Source organism: Pongo pygmaeus, chromosome 14 (genome assembly GCF_028885625.2).
Source record: "Pongo pygmaeus isolate AG05252 chromosome 14, NHGRI_mPonPyg2-v2.0_pri, whole genome shotgun sequence".
Lineage (NCBI taxonomy): Eukaryota > Metazoa > Chordata > Mammalia > Primates > Hominidae > Pongo > Pongo pygmaeus.
This window is the reverse complement of record NC_072387.2, coordinates 54,050,513-54,066,120: the sequence shown is the minus strand read 5'-3', so window position 1 is coordinate 54,066,120 and position 15,608 is coordinate 54,050,513. Positions and strand designations below refer to the sequence as shown.

General features: G+C 43.4%; 1 protein-coding gene across 1 annotated transcript in view; it reads right to left on the bottom strand.

Moving 5' to 3' along the window:
* Positions 1-4,649: 4,649 nt before the first annotated feature.
* Positions 4,650-15,608, bottom strand: part of COG3 (component of oligomeric golgi complex 3) — a 74,612-nt gene continuing 63,653 nt past the window's right edge. Inside the window, exon 23 of the mRNA XM_054446350.2 lies at positions 4,650-6,576. Within this exon, the coding sequence (XP_054302325.1) occupies positions 6,547-6,576 (30 nt within the window). The 3' untranslated portion in view covers positions 4,650-6,546. The remainder of the gene's footprint in view (positions 6,577-15,608) is intronic.

The window sequence follows — 15,608 nt, the reverse complement described above, 5'->3', positions numbered from 1 at the left end:
AAGGGCTGACAGAGTCTGTGGCTGAGCACAGAAAAGGCTTGACAGCCCTGACCCAACAGCATGGAAGCAAGTGACATGTCAATGCCTGTCCTGCCTGCTTCTACAGTCACTCACTCCGTTCTTTTGTGGCTTTCAGTACGGGCCTTGACTCAGGACAACAACTGTGCTCACAGCCAAGCTCTGTCTTTTGTTGGCTGTGTGATCTTGGGCAAGTAGCTTTATACCTCAGTTTCCTCATGTGTAAAATGGGCCTAAAAATAGCAACGATCACCACAGAGTTCGGAGTATTAAATTAGTTAATGCACGTACAGTTCCTAGAACAGGGTCTGGCCCATAGGAGCCACTCAGTGTCACTCCAATTACTGTCAGCTTGGCCCTTCCTTCACGTCTGGGCAGCTCCTGGAAAGGGTCTGTGAGACAGTCGGGTAGGCTGAGTGTCTGCACTTCCTTGGGCTGCAAAGGCACAGCCCCTTCAGCTTCCTCAGGCCTTTTTCTTCATGATGCTCCCTATTGTTACTGGGACTGCACATGAACCAGGCGGGCCCCGTTGTAAGCACTGTGCAAGCTGTAGCTCGTGTGGCTCCAGGATGTGGGCAGTATTTTCTCAAGGACACTGGGATGCAGAGAGGTTAAAGGACTCGCCCAGGATCACACACGAGTACGTGATGGTAAAGACTGGCATTCCAGCCTACTCGACTACAAAATGACATCACTGTGGTGATAATATGTTTATGACCCCGCCACCACCACCACTCCAGGGCATCTCAAGGACTGAAGGCCACTCCAGGTGCTACTGCCCTTATCCTACCTTGTTGCACAGCCCCTACCCACCCCCACCCCTCTCCAGGGAGCTCTGGAGGCCAGTCCCGGTCACTCAGCTGCTGCTGACTTGGCACTAATCATGCATCAGCCTTGGGGGGGCGGGGTCCAGCCGCTCCTCCTGGTGTTGGAGCCTCTGGGCACCACCCCAGAACACAGCGCCTCCTCCTGAGGCTGAGAGGGGAGGCTACATGTGGCCCAGTGCCTGGATCCCCCATGCTTCCTGCACGGCCCCAGAGGCTCTCTCCAACCCTGCCTGGATCCCCCACGCTTCCTGCACAGTCCCAGAGGCTCTCTCCAACCCTGACCTCATCACACCTCATCCACCCCTGCCAAGCCAGAGGCAAACCCACACTGGCCCAAACCCAGTCCCCCATACCAGTAGGTGACTGAGAGCCTGAAAGGACCCACGTGCCATCTCCCCTCAGGAACTGGGTGGGACACTTGGGATCACTGATAACAGTTACCAACTTGAATAGCTAAAACAAAAGGGGAAAATGTGTCATCTGGAGAGAAGAACACTGACCCGAACTGAAGATGCAATGGGTCTCGGAAATGATTGGAGCGGAGAAGCTGCAGACCCCGTCTTTCTGCCTCTCAGTCTTCGACACTCATCTTGTCCAGGAGACGTTTTCTACGCATCTCAGGTCACATGGCTTTGTCTCCCAATCACTCTCAAAAACACCCCAGTGGTCTCTGCAGTTGGCCTTGATTAAATCAGGAGACCACCCTTGGTCCAATCCAGTGCAGTAAGAGCAGGTGGGATTACGTCTTGTAAATGGCTCCCAGCTGATCCCAGAGCAGGAGTAGAGGTAGCTGTTTCTAAAAATAGGAGACTTGAGCTGGGCAGCCCCCCAGGGGATGATTTCATACAATCTCAGGACACCTGCAAACTTCCCAGAATGACCTGAGCTCCAGCGTCAACCAAGACAGTATAGAAAACCCCAGGCCTGGCTGGGCGCAGTGGCTCACTCCTGTAATTCCAGCAACTTGGGGGGCCAAGGTGGGCAGATCACTTGAGGCCAGGAGTTAGAGACCAGTCTGGGCAATATGACAAAACCCCACCTCTACTAAAAATACAAAAATTAGCTGGGTGTAGTGGTGCATGCCTGTAATCCCAGCTACTCGAGAAGCTGAGGCACAAGAATCGCCTGAGCCCAGGAGGCAGGGAGGTTGCAGTTGAGTCAAGATCACACCACTGCACTCCAGCCTGGGTGACAGAGTGAGACCCTGTCTCAAAAAGAAAGAAAAAAGAAAACCCCAGGCCAGGGGCAGTGGCTCACACCCAGAATCCCAGCACTTTGGGAGGCTGAGGCAGGTAGGTGGATCACTTGAGGTCAGAAGTTCAAGACCAGACTGGCCCACATAGTGAAATCCCATCTCTACAAAAAATACAAAAAATTAGCACGGTGGTGTGCCCCTGTAGTCCCAGCTACCTGGTAGGCTGAGGTGGGAGGATCACCTGAGCCCAGGAGGTCAAGGCTACAGTGAGCTGTGTTCATGCCACTGCACTCTGGCCTGGGCTACAGAATGAGACCCTGTCAGAGAAGAAAGGAGAGGAGAGGGAGGAGAGGGAAGGAAAGGGAATGGGAGGGGAGGGAAGGAGAGGGGAGAGGACCCTTCCTCTAGCAATTAGCCATTCTCTACTGTGAACAGTGACACCCAAGTGCTGTCTTCATGGCCCTTCTCCCTGAGGCTCTCCCACTGTCTGCCACCAACCTCCACTTAATGCTTTGTCCTCACCCCCAAACCATCACCTGTGCAGCTGAGCTGGGACTAGGACAATCAGGCTGTCACAGGCAGGGTGCTACATGTCACTTCCTTGGCCTGACAGTCATACCTTGCTGGTGAATGCTGTCATTGGCTAACACACAACAGTTCCTTTGTTGCAAGGTAACGAGCCATAAATGACTACTGTGGTAACATCCCTTTATATAGCCACAAAGTTTGAGTGCCTGATTAGTTCCGCACCTATGCTCAGGGTGCACAGAAACCCGTCCTTACCACACATCAAAGACAGAAGCTCCCAAGTGGATCTCAGCAACACACAAGTCATCCCTAGCCAGGGCAATGGTATTGGAAAAACAGAGGGAAAAAACTGAACAGCTGTCTGGGATAGAAAATGCACAGGACTTGGTAGTAATGGGATGATGTGGGGAAGGCTGCATGACTTGGACAACAAAGTCACACAACACTTATAGAGCATCTTCTGCAGACACTGTTCTAGGTGCTGCGTATGAACAAAACAAAGTTCCTTTCCCAAGGAGTTTGTGATCTGGGTTGGTGGGGAAGACAAAAAACAAACAAGCAAAATACATCATGTGTCAGGTACAAAGACAACTAATGCAGGTGAGGGGAACAGCAAGTGCTGGGGACTGGGACTTGCTATTCTATATAGCAGGGTTTCGCCACCTCTGCTCCACTGACATTTAGAGCTGGATGATTCTTTGTGGTCGGGACTATTCAGTGCTGTAGGATGTTTAGCAGCATCCCTGGTCTCTACACACTAGAAGCCAGTAATACCCCACCCCTAACACACACACACCAGTCACAACCAAAATGTCTTCAGATACTGCCGTATATCCGGGGCTGGGGGCGGGGGCAGGGATTGCCACTGCTGCAGGTCATACTTGGGTTTTTTGGTTTTGTTTTCTTATGGCCCAGCACATCTATCTTGGCAACTGCTTCATGTATATGAGAAGGTATATCTGCAACGTTAGGGTTTCTGAATTTACTAATGGGAAACAGGACCATCCGGACTGTGATTCATTCTATAAGATAGCTGGCCTTAGACTCTTCCTTTAAAAAAAAAAAAAAAAAAAGTCAATGTCAAGAAAATAAACATATGAAAACTCTAAGAGTAGTGGTCTAAGCTAAAAGGAAGTAAAGAGACATGACAACCAAGTAAAATGTTGAACCCAGGATAAAGAAAAGCTATGAAACATTTTGGGGGAACAATTAGGGAAGCTGAAATATGGACTTCATATTAGATACTACTGAATTTCTTTTTTAGGTGTGATAATGGCATTGGGTTATGTAGGAGAACGTCCCTATTATTTGGAAACGGATGCTGAATTATTTAGGGGTATAATTTAACAGTGAAGTGTCACGATGACTGCAACTTCGTTTCAAATAGTTCAGCAAAAGAATATGTATGGGTGTGTTTGTATACACTAATAATGAAAACCCACTTGATTTCCTTTAACATGTGTAAAAGGGCCCAATCTTGTAAGACATGTTATTTTAGAATATACATAGAAAAAAATCTGGAAGCTATATGCCAAACATTCAACTGTGGTTGGCAGTTATAAGTTGTCTTACTTATAACAGCAGGAGAAAATTTAAAGATATGGTGTTGTGAAGCCAGGGGAGAAAATACAAATATTTTTGGAAAATAGAGGGAAGAATACAATACTACTAAATTTCAGTACAACTATGTATGTCAGTACTATGCTGACAGTACTCAAGAAATTGTCAGTTTCACAAAGAAAAAGTTAAAATGTCTTTTAACTAAGGAAGCATTAAGATGCTTCAAAAATGTCTTCCCTTAATAATTTTCTTGCCAAAGGAATTTATACAGTACAAGTAAAACTGGCGAAATCTGAGTAAGATTGATAGAGTATATTAATGTCAATATCCTGGTTGTGATACTGTGCTATAGTTTTGCAAGATGCTACCATTGGGGGAAGCTGGGCAAAGGGTACATGGGATCTATCTGTATTATTTCTTAAAACTGCATGTGAGTCTGACACAAGTTATCTCAATTAAAATTTTAATTAAAGAAATTTTCCTCAAGGAACCACACACATACCAGACACGTGAGGACAAGGTAGGAAGCAAAAATCTTTATTTTTAAAAAATTCACATTTATTAAAAACAGCAATTTCTAGCCAAATAATATAAAGCATTTTAAATTATTTGAAAGTATATACACTCTTTGTATAAGTGAACACTTGAAACTGTACAGATTTAAACAAATAATCATTTAGCAAACAAGTTGGGTCACTATTACCTACTCAGCACTTTGTAAGGTGTTTGTTTCAGAAATAAAAGATCAAAACACAAGAACCAATGTCATTAAATATTTTTATAAGAACACACTCCGCTCTGCACATCAAATTAAATCAGTCACGTACTTACTGTACAATAATCATGCCCTCATTTCTTTGGAAAGGCTATTAAAAATCAAATGTACATATAATACACAAAACTGGATATTTTACAGTTTATTTCATTAAACATGTATTTAAAAAACAAGTAAATACAATCTTCCTAATTCATTCATTTCATGGCAAAGAATGAATATGGGCCCTCTTACCTTCTACCTTCTCAAAATAGAGACTAATAAGTTCAATCAAGCAACGTCCATCACCAATTTAAACTGAGTGAAAAGGAAGTGACCTGTTACAAATGACAACAATCAGGGTAGGTAACCCATCTGCACCCTGCAGAAGTGCTGCCTCAGTACGTCTAATGAGTTACAGGCGCCCACTGCACCAAAAGGTCCCCTGGTCCCATTCTAGAACCCCTGACAGTGTCCACCTCTAAACTAGTGTTTGAAAAACTCAGAATTCTTTTTGAACTAAGAAGCTGGCTGCCTTAACATCAGCGGCAAAACCAATCCAATCAGGAAGTAGGAATTTGTTGGAAAATTCATTGATATGCATAATTTATGATCCCTGATATGGTGTGGTAGTTTTCAGATGTGGATAGTGTTTGTCATCCTTAGGTTTGCTGGTAAAATGTATTCTGCTGTAGCCGGGCTAGAGATCCACACAGCTGGTCCACAGCACAGCACAGCCAGCTGAATGAATAGACAGGACATGAAAGTGTTTGCTTTTCAAAGAACTGCTAAAACCAAAGGCAGTGTACAGAAGGCTGGTGACCTGAACCTTCACTCAGGAGGAACACTACTGCTCAGGTTTCCTTCTCTCCTTTATGCGCCAAATTTAAGACACCTTAATTGGTACTTTGCACTCACAAACACACACTATCATACCATGAAGATACTCATTAAAGACACTGCACGTATCTATGATGAGAATGCTGCAACTCCTTGCTTTAGAACTGTCTGCACCTAAGCAATTCAAGGGGCAGAGATGCTGGAGCTTCACACAAAGTCCTTGTATCTTTAAACTACCTCACATCAAACAGAGAAAAGGATGACACCCCGACTTCCCAGGAAGGCAGAACCTGTTCTCAGAAGCAACCAATCTACTCCAAACTAAACTTCAAAATGACAGGAGAAACATTACATTAAATAAGAGCATAGAAATAACATTTCACTGTGGAATGCTCAGTGGTTAAAAGTGTTACAGTGTTTCACGTTTTAGCAAACCTTACTCTTACAGGCCTTCTAATTCGCTGTATTTCTGTAAAGCTCTTTGCACTACTTATTGTAATCTATTTTTATTGCACATTTTTAACAAAGAACGATTTCACTGCACGTCTGCCCTAGCTCTCTCTTCACATTTCTTGTGACCATTTAAATGAGGCAGTTATCACCAATCACAGATTAATCTTTGGCATTTTGATGTTTTAGAAAAGAAAACACTGATCCTGTAACATTTTGCTTCTATTTCATTCTGCAGTCAGCACTGAGCAGCACGCTTGTGTGGTTCTCGGGGACGTTCCCACATACGATTCCTCGGGGTCCTGCAGACTCCAAGACTTCTCAGCTTGCTCCTCTCAGACAGACCATTTAGGTGCACAGCCCGGCTGGCCTGCTTATTTAGAAACTGACAACAGAAGGCTCAGCTGAAAAGCAAAATTAAGAGCTATGTTAGTTCCCCTATGGAATACCATCCTCAAGAAAAGCTATGTTAGTTCTCCTATGGAATACGATCCTCAAGAAAAGCTATGTTAGTACCCCTATGGAATAACATCCTCAAGAAAAGCTATGTTAGTTCCCCTATGGAATACCGTCCTCAAGAAAAGCTATGTTAGTTCCCCTATGGAATACCATCATCAAGAAAAGCTATGTTAGTTCTCCTATGGAATACCATCCTCAAGAAAAGCTATGTTAGTTCCCCTATGGAATACCATCCTCAAGAAAAGCTATGTTAGTTCCCCTACGGAATACCATCCTCAAGAAAAGCTATGTTACTTCTCCTATGGAATACCATCCTCAAGAAAAGCTATGTTACTTCCCCTATGGAATACAATCCTCAAGAAAAGCTATGATAGTTCCCCTATGGAATACCATCCTCAAGGAAAGCTGTGTTAGTTCCCCTATGGAATAACATCCTCAAGAAAAGCTATGTTAGTTCCCCTATGGACCATCCTCAAGAAAAGCTATGTTAGTTCTCCTGTGGAATACCATCCTCAAGAAAAGCTATGTTAGTTCCCCTATGGAATACCATCCTCAAGAAAAGCTATGTTAGTTCTCCTATGGAATACCATCCTCAAGAAAACCTATGTTAGTTCCACTATGGAATACCATCCTCAAGAAAAGCTATGTTCGTTCCCCTAAGGAATACCATCCTCAAGAAAAGCTATGTTAGTTCCCATATGGAATACCATCCTCAAGAAAAGCTATGTTAGTTCCCCTACGGAATACCATCCTCAAGAAAAGCTACGTTAGTTCCCCTACGGAATACCATCCTCAAGAAAAGCTACGTTAGTTCCCCTACAGAATACCATCCTCAAGAAAAGCTACGTTACTTCCCCTACGGAATACCATCCTCAAGAAAGGCTACATTAGTTCCCCTATGGAATACCGTCCTCAAGGAAAGCTACGTTAGTTCCCCTATGGAATACCGTCCTCAAGGAAAGCTACGTTAGTTCCCCTATGGAATACCGTCCTCAAGGAAAGCTACGTTAGTTCCCCTATGGAATACCGTCCTCAAGGAAAGCTACGTTCGTTCCCCTATGGAATACCGTCCTCAAGGAAAGCTACGTTCGTTCCCCTATGGAATACCGTCCTCAAGGAAAGCTACGTTCGTTCCCCTATGGAATACCGCCCTCAAGGAAAGCTACGTTCGTTCCCCTATGGAATACCGTCCTCAAGCAAAGCTACGTTCGTTCCCCTATGGAATACCGTCCTCAAGGAAAGCTACGTTCGTTCCCCTATGGAATACCGCCCTCAAGGAAAGCTACGTTCGTTCCCCTATGGAATACCGTCCTCAAGAAAAGCTATGCTAGTTCTCCTACGGAATACCATCCTCAAGAAAAGCTCTGCTAGTTCCCCTACGGAATACCATCCTCAAGAAAAGCTATGCTAGTTCCCCTACGGAATACCATCCTCAAGAAAAGCTATGTTAGTTCCCCTACGGAATACCGTCCTCAAGAAAAGCTATGTTAGTTCCCCTACGGAATACCGTCCTCAAGAAAAGCTATGTTAGTTCTCCTACGGAATACCATCCTCAAGAAAAGCTATGTTCGTTCCCCTATGGAATACCATCCTCAAGAAAAGCATGTTCGTTCCTCTATGGAATACCATCCTCCAGAAAAGCTCTGTTACTTCCCCTATGGAATACCATCCTCAAGAAAAGCTCTGTTACTTCCCCTATGGAATACCATCCTCAAGAAAAGCTGTTACTTCCCCTATGGAATACCATCCTCAAGAAAAGGTCTGTCAGTTACCCTATGGAATACCATCCTCAAGGAAAGCTATGTTAGTTCCCCTATGGAATACCACCCTCAAGGAAAGCTATGTTAGGTCCCCTATGGAATACCACCCTCAAGAAAAGCTATATTAGTTCCCCTATGGAATACCACCCTCAAGAAAAGCTATGTTAGTTCCCCTATGGAATACCATCCTCAAGAAAAGCTATGTTAGTTCTCCTATGGAATACCATCCTCAAGAAAAGCTATGTTAGTTCCCCTATGGAATACCATCCTCAAGAAAAGCTATGTTAGTTCCCCTATGGAATACCATCCTCAAGAAAAGCTATGTTAGTTCTCCTATGGAATACCATCCTGAAGAAAAGCTATGTTAGTTCCCCTATGGAATACCATCCTCAAGAAAAGCTATGTTAGTTCCCCTATGGAATACCATCCTCAAGAAAAGCTATGTTAGTTCTCCTATGGAATACCATCCTCAAGAAAAGCTATGTTAGTTCTCCTATGGAATACCATCCTCAAGAAAAGCTATGTTACTTCTCCTATGGAATACCATCCTCAAGAAAAGCTATGTTAGTTCCCCTATGGAATACCGTCCTCAAGAAAAGCTATATTAGTTCTCCTATGGAATACCGTCCTCAAGAAAAGCTATGTTAGTTCCCTATGGAATACCATCCTCAAGTAAAGCTATGTTACTTCCCCTATGGAATACCACCCTCAAGAAAAGCTAGAAAAGCTATGTTAGTTCCCCTATGGACCATCCTCAAGGAAAGCTATGTTAGTTCCCCTATGGACCATCCTCAAGAAAAGCTATGTTACTTCCCCTATGGACCATTCTCAAGAAAAGCTATCTTAGTTCCCCTATGGAATACCATCCTCAAGAAAAGCTATCTTAGTTCCCCTATGGAATGCCATCCTCAAGGAAAGCTATGTTAGTTCTCCTATGGAATACCATCTTCAAGGAAAGCTATGTTAGTTCCCCTATGGAATACCATCCTCAAGAAAAGCTATGTTAGTTCCCCTATGGAATACCACCCTCAAGAAAAGCTATGTTAGTTCCCCGATGGAATACCACCCTCAAGAAAAGCTATGTTAGTTCCCCTATGGACGACCATCCTCAAGAAAAGCTATGTTAGTTCCCCTGTGGAATACCATCCTCAAGAAAAGGATGTTAGTTCCCCTGTGGAATACCATCCTCAAGGAAAGCTATGTTAGTTCTCCTGTGGAATACCATCCTCAAGGAAAGCTATGTTAGTTCCCCTATGGAATACCATCCTCAAGAAAAGCTCTGTTAGTTCTCCTATGGAATACCATCCTCAAGAAAAGCTCTGTTAGTTCCCCTATGGAATACCATCCTCAAGAAAAGCTATGTTAGTTCCCCTACGGAATACCATCCTCAAGAAAAGCTATGTTAGTTCCCCTATGGACCATCCTCAAGAAAAGCTATGTTAGTTCTCCTGTGGAATACCATCCTCAAGAAAAGCTATGTTAGTTCCCCTATGGAATACCATTCTCGAGAAAAGCTATGTTAGTTCCCCTATGGAAGACCATCCTCAAGAAAAGCTCTGTTAGTTCCCCTATGGAAGACCATCCTCAAGAAAAGCTATGTTAGTTCCCCTATGGAAGACCATCCTCAAGAAAAGCTATGTTAGTTCTCAAAGCTACATTAGCTCTCCTATGGAATACCATCCTCAAGAAAAGCTACGTTAGCTCCCCTATGGAATACCATCCTCAAGAAAAGCTATGCTAGTTCCCCTATGGAATACCATCCTCAAGAAAAGCTATGCTAGTTCCCCTATGGAATACCATCCTCAAGAAAAGCTATGCTACTTCCCCTATGGAATACCATCCTCAAGAAAAGCTATGCTAGTTCCCCTATGGAATAGCATCCTCAAGAAAAGCTATGCTAGTTCTCCTATGGAATGCCATCCTCAAGAAAAGCTATGCTAGTTCCCTATGGAATGCCATCCTCAAGAAAAGCTATGCTAGTTCCCCTATGGAATGCCATCCTCAAGAAAAGCTATGCTACTTCCCCTATGGACCATCCTCAAGAAAAGCTATGCTAGTTCCCCTACGGAATACCATCCTCAAGAAAAGCTATGCTAGTTCTCCTATGGAATACCATCCTCAAGAAAAGCTCTGCTAGTTCCCCTACGGAATACCATCCTCAAGAAAAGCTATGCTAGTTCCCCTACGGAATACCATCCTCAAGAAAAGCTATGTTAGTTCCCCTACGGAATACCATCCTCAAGAAAAGCTATGTTAGTTCCCCTACGGAATACCGTCCTCAAGAAAAGCTATGTTAGTTCTCCTACGGAATACCATCCTCAAGAAAAGCTATGTTAGTTCTCCTAAGGAATACCATCCTCAAGAAAAGCTATGTTACTTCTCCTATGGACCATCCTCAAGAAAAGCTATCTTAGTTCCCCTATGGAATACCATCCTCAAGAAAAGCTATATTAGTTCTCCTATGGAATACCGTCCTCAAGAAAAGCTATGTTAGTTCCCTATGGAATACCATCCTCAAGTAAAGCTATGTTACTTCCCCTATGGAATACCACCCTCAAGAAAAGCTAGAAAAGCTATGTTAGTTCCCCTATGGACCATCCTCAAGGAAAGCTATGTTAGTTCCCCTATGGACCATCCTCAAGAAAAGCTATGTTACTTCCCCTATGGACCATCCTCAAGAAAAGCTATCTTAGTTCCCCTATGGAATACCATCCTCAAGAAAAGCTATCTTAGTTCCCCTATGGAATGCCATCCTCAAGGAAAGCCATGTTAGTTCTCCTATGGAATACCATCTTCAAGGAAAGCTATGTTAGCTCCCCTATGGAATACCATCCTCAAGAAAAGCTATGTTAGTTCCCCTATGGAATACCACCCTCAAGAAAAGCTATGTTAGTTCCCCGATGGAATACCACCCTCAAGAAAAGCTATGTTAGTTCCCCTATGGACGACCATCCTCAAGAAAAGCTATGTTAGTTCCCCTGTGGAATACCACCCTCAAGAAAAGCTATGTTAGTTCCCCTGTGGAATACCATCCTCAAGAAAAGGATGTTAGTTCCCCTGTGGAATACCATCCTCAAGGAAAGCTATGTTAGTTCTCCTGTGGAATACCATCCTCAAGGAAAGCTATGTTAGTTCCCCTATGGAATACCATCCTCAAGAAAAGCTCTGTTAGTTCTCCTATGGAATACCATCCTCAAGAAAAGCTCTGTTAGTTCCCCTATGGAATACCATCCTCAAGAAAAGCTATGTTAGTTCCCCTACGGAATACCATCCTCAAGAAAAGCTATGTTAGTTCCCCTATGGACCATCCTCAAGAAAAGCTATGTTAGTTTTCCTGTGGAATACCATCCTCAAGAAAAGCTATGTTAGTTCCCCTATGGAATACCATTCTCGAGAAAAGCTATGTTAGTTCCCCTATGGAAGACCATCCTCAAGAAAAGCTATGTTAGTTCCCCTATGGAAGACCATCCTCAAGAAAAGCTATGTTAGTTCCCCTATGGAAGACCATCCTCAAGAAAAGCTATGATAGTTCTCAAAGCTACATTAGCTCTCCTATGGAATACCATCCTCAAGAAAAGCTACGTTAGCTCCCCTATGGAATACCATCCTCAAGAAAAGCTATGCTAGTTCCCCTATGGAATACCATCCTCAAGAAAAGCTATGCTACTTCCCCTATGGAATACCATCCTCAAGAAAAGCTATGCTAGTTCCCCTGTGGAATAGCATCCTCAAGAAAAGCTATGCTAGTTCTCCTATGGAATGCCATCCTCAAGAAAAGCTATGCTAGTTCCCTATGGAATGCCATCCTCAAGAAAAGCTATGCTAGTTCCCCTATGGAATGCCATCCTCAAGAAAAGCTATGCTAGTTCCCCTATGGACCATCCTCAAGAAAAGCTATGCTAGTTCCCCTACGGAATACCATCCTCAAGAAAAGCTATGCTAGTTCCCCTATGGAATACCATCCTCAAGAAAAGCTCTGCTAGTTCCCCTACGGAATACCATCCTCAAGAAAAGCTATGCTAGTTCCCCTACGGAATACCATCCTCAAGAAAAGCTATGTTAGTTCCCCTACGGAATACCATCCTCAAGAAAAGCTATGTTAGTTCCCCTACGGAATACCATCCTCAAGAAAAGCTATGTTAGATCCCCTACGGAATACCATCCTCAAGAAAAGCTATGTTAGTTCCCCTACGGAATACCATCCTCAAGAAAAGCTATGTTACTTCTCCTATGGAATACCATCCTCAAGAAAAGCTATGTTAGTTCCCCTATGGAACACCATCCTCAAGAAAAGCTATGTTAGTTCCCCTATGGACCATCCTCAAGAAAAGCCAAGGAGGGAGGGGAACCACAAGGGTTGAAAAACCTCAGCATCATGCAATACAGCCAGGCAACAAACCTTCATGTATGTACCCCTTGAATCTAAAATAAAAGTTGAAAAATAAAATAAAGCAATTAGAATGGAAAAAAAAAAAGTTGTTTAGAGCCCCAAAAACAATGAGAGAAAAAGACCAAGATTTTTATGAGACCAGTAAACATGGCTATAAAGTAGAAACTGGCCCACAATGTTGGTCTATTTCTGAGGCAGCCACTGGGCACTGGCATTGGGAGGCCCTGTCAGGGGTCACACTTCATCACCAAACCTAGGCCATCAAATCACTTAAAATCCAATGAGAATAATGTCAAAAACTATACACAAACACTGACAAGGACAGAAACATATCTCCATAATCCACTGTGCCTTGTTCTATGCAGTGTGTTGTTGGAAGAGTTGTAAGCTGTCCTTTAAGTGACTTTTTAAAACGCACAAGAACAGACATGACAAGTGAATTTCAACTCACATGCCAATTTTGACCAACTGCAGGAGCAACCTGCCCACTCTGTAACGGAGGACTGGGACACCAGAGCCGGGTCACAGCAGTGACAGGAGGGAAATGGCTGCCTGCACTCCAGGTGTCTGACACCCAGGCCCTGGAACCTTGTGGGTAAATGGACCTAGCTGTGAACCGTTCTATCAGTACAGCTGCTTTGCTGATGCAGATCATCACCCCGATGTCATTTATAAATGAGTGCTGTCGGAAGAGGGATACAGAATCACCTCTGTGCTTTCCCTGCCAAAGTACAAAGCCTGAATGTAATCATGATGAAAGAGACAACACCAAATGGAGAGACAGTCTACGGAATAACTGGCCTGTCAAGGTCAAGAAAGGCTGTCTAACTGCTCCAGGTTAAAAGAAGCTAAAGAGACGTGACACCTGACAGCAATGCATGACCTGGGACTGGACCTGGACTGGGGAAATGTCAGTCACAAGATCAGCAGGAACAGTACCGGGACTCTGATGAAATGTGCGTATGAACTGTGAATTAGACACTATTATCAATGTTAAGTTTCCTGTTTTGGTAACTATACAGGAGTAGTGAGAGAATTTCCTTGTTCTCAGGAATACACTCTGAAGTATTTAGGAGTACAGGAGCACAATGTCTCCCAACTTTCTCTCCAATGATTTAAAAGTAGGGCTTCAGGGACAGGGAAGGGAAAAAGTGAGAAAAATGAAGCAAATGCGGCAAAATGAAAATGGGGTAAAGGATATATGGGCACTCCTTACACTATTCTTGCACCTTTTCTGTAAGTTTGAAATTATAACAAACTAAACTTACAAAAATAATGTCTTCTGCCATAAAATGGATCTTATGATCAAGTACTCCACATCTACATTCATGCAAGTGACTATAACTGGAGAAAAAAAAAAATAGACAACTAAGTTGAATGGTCTCTCTTGGATTCATATCCACTAAACTCACCCGAGCCTCTCTCCTCCCTCTCGGTGATGACCTTGCTTCTTATTTCACTCAGAAACGTGAAGCACTCAGAAGAGCACATCCATGAGCTCCCGCCACATTCACAGCCCCCATCCATGCCCATACACTCAGCCTCCTCCTGTTACCATGACTGAACCCCCATGTGTCTCACAAAGGCCCCACCCTGCCTGTTCCTGAAATTCCACCCACATTCTCAAGATATTTTCCCCTCCTTGTAGATCTTCCCCCATGAACACAAAAACATGCGTTTTTCTCCTATCTTTAAAAAAAAACAAGTTACCCTGCGGAAAAATGTGGCCAGGCACAGTGGCTCACGCCTGTAATCCCAGCACTTTGGGAGGCTGAGGCGGGTGGATCACGAGGTCAGCAGATCGAGACCATCCTGGCTAACACAGTGAAACCCCGTCTCTACTAAAAATACAAAAAAAATTGGCGGGGCCTGTATTCCCAGCTACTTGGGAGTCTGAGGCAGGAGAATGGCATGAACCCCGGAGGCGGAGCTTGCAGTGAGCCGAGATCGCGCCACTGCACTCCAGCTTGGGCGACAGAGCGAGACTCCATCTCAAAAAAAAAAAAAAAAAAAAAAACAATGGAAGGATAACCCAATAACTAATAAAAAGAGTTATCTATAGGGGAGGGAAGGGAAAGGCTGGAGGGGATTGGAAAAGGAACAAGACTTCTCCAAATATACCTTGTTCTGTAATTCTGACTTGGAAACCATGCAAGTATTTTATATCATTAAGAAACAAAATTAAATCAAAATAGAAAAAAAATCTCTAAATATTGAAAAGAAACCCAATTATATATTGAGTTAGTGGTACAATCATATAGAAAGTAATTACTTCAAGTAAATTATTTGGAAGTATTTTGACTGTACAAATATCCTAGAATGATACAAATATCTTTTTAAAATGTGACCCATCTATCCACATAAAGGAATATATACAGCCATAAAAAGGAAGCTCTGATACACACAACACGGATGAGCCTTGAAAATACGCTAGGTGAATGAAGCAGCGATATGAGGCCACGTATTGTATGATTCCATTTAATGAAATATCCAGAATAGGCAAATCCAGAGACAAAAAGTAGAAGACGGGGAAATGCAGGATCTGCTAATGGCTAAGGGGTTTTTTTGGGGAGTAATGAAAATGTTCTAGAATTAGATAGTGGTGAGGACTGCACAACTTTCTGAATATACTAAAAACCATTGAACTCTGCACTTTAAAAAGATGAATTGTATAGTATATGAACATCTCAATTTTAAAATGACCTCATTTCTCCCTCCAGCTACCACCCCATCTTTCTCCTCTCCACTACAGTAACACTGCTAAAAAGATTCTGTCTGGGTATGGTGGCTCATGACTGTAATCCCAGCACTTTAGGAAGCTGAGGCA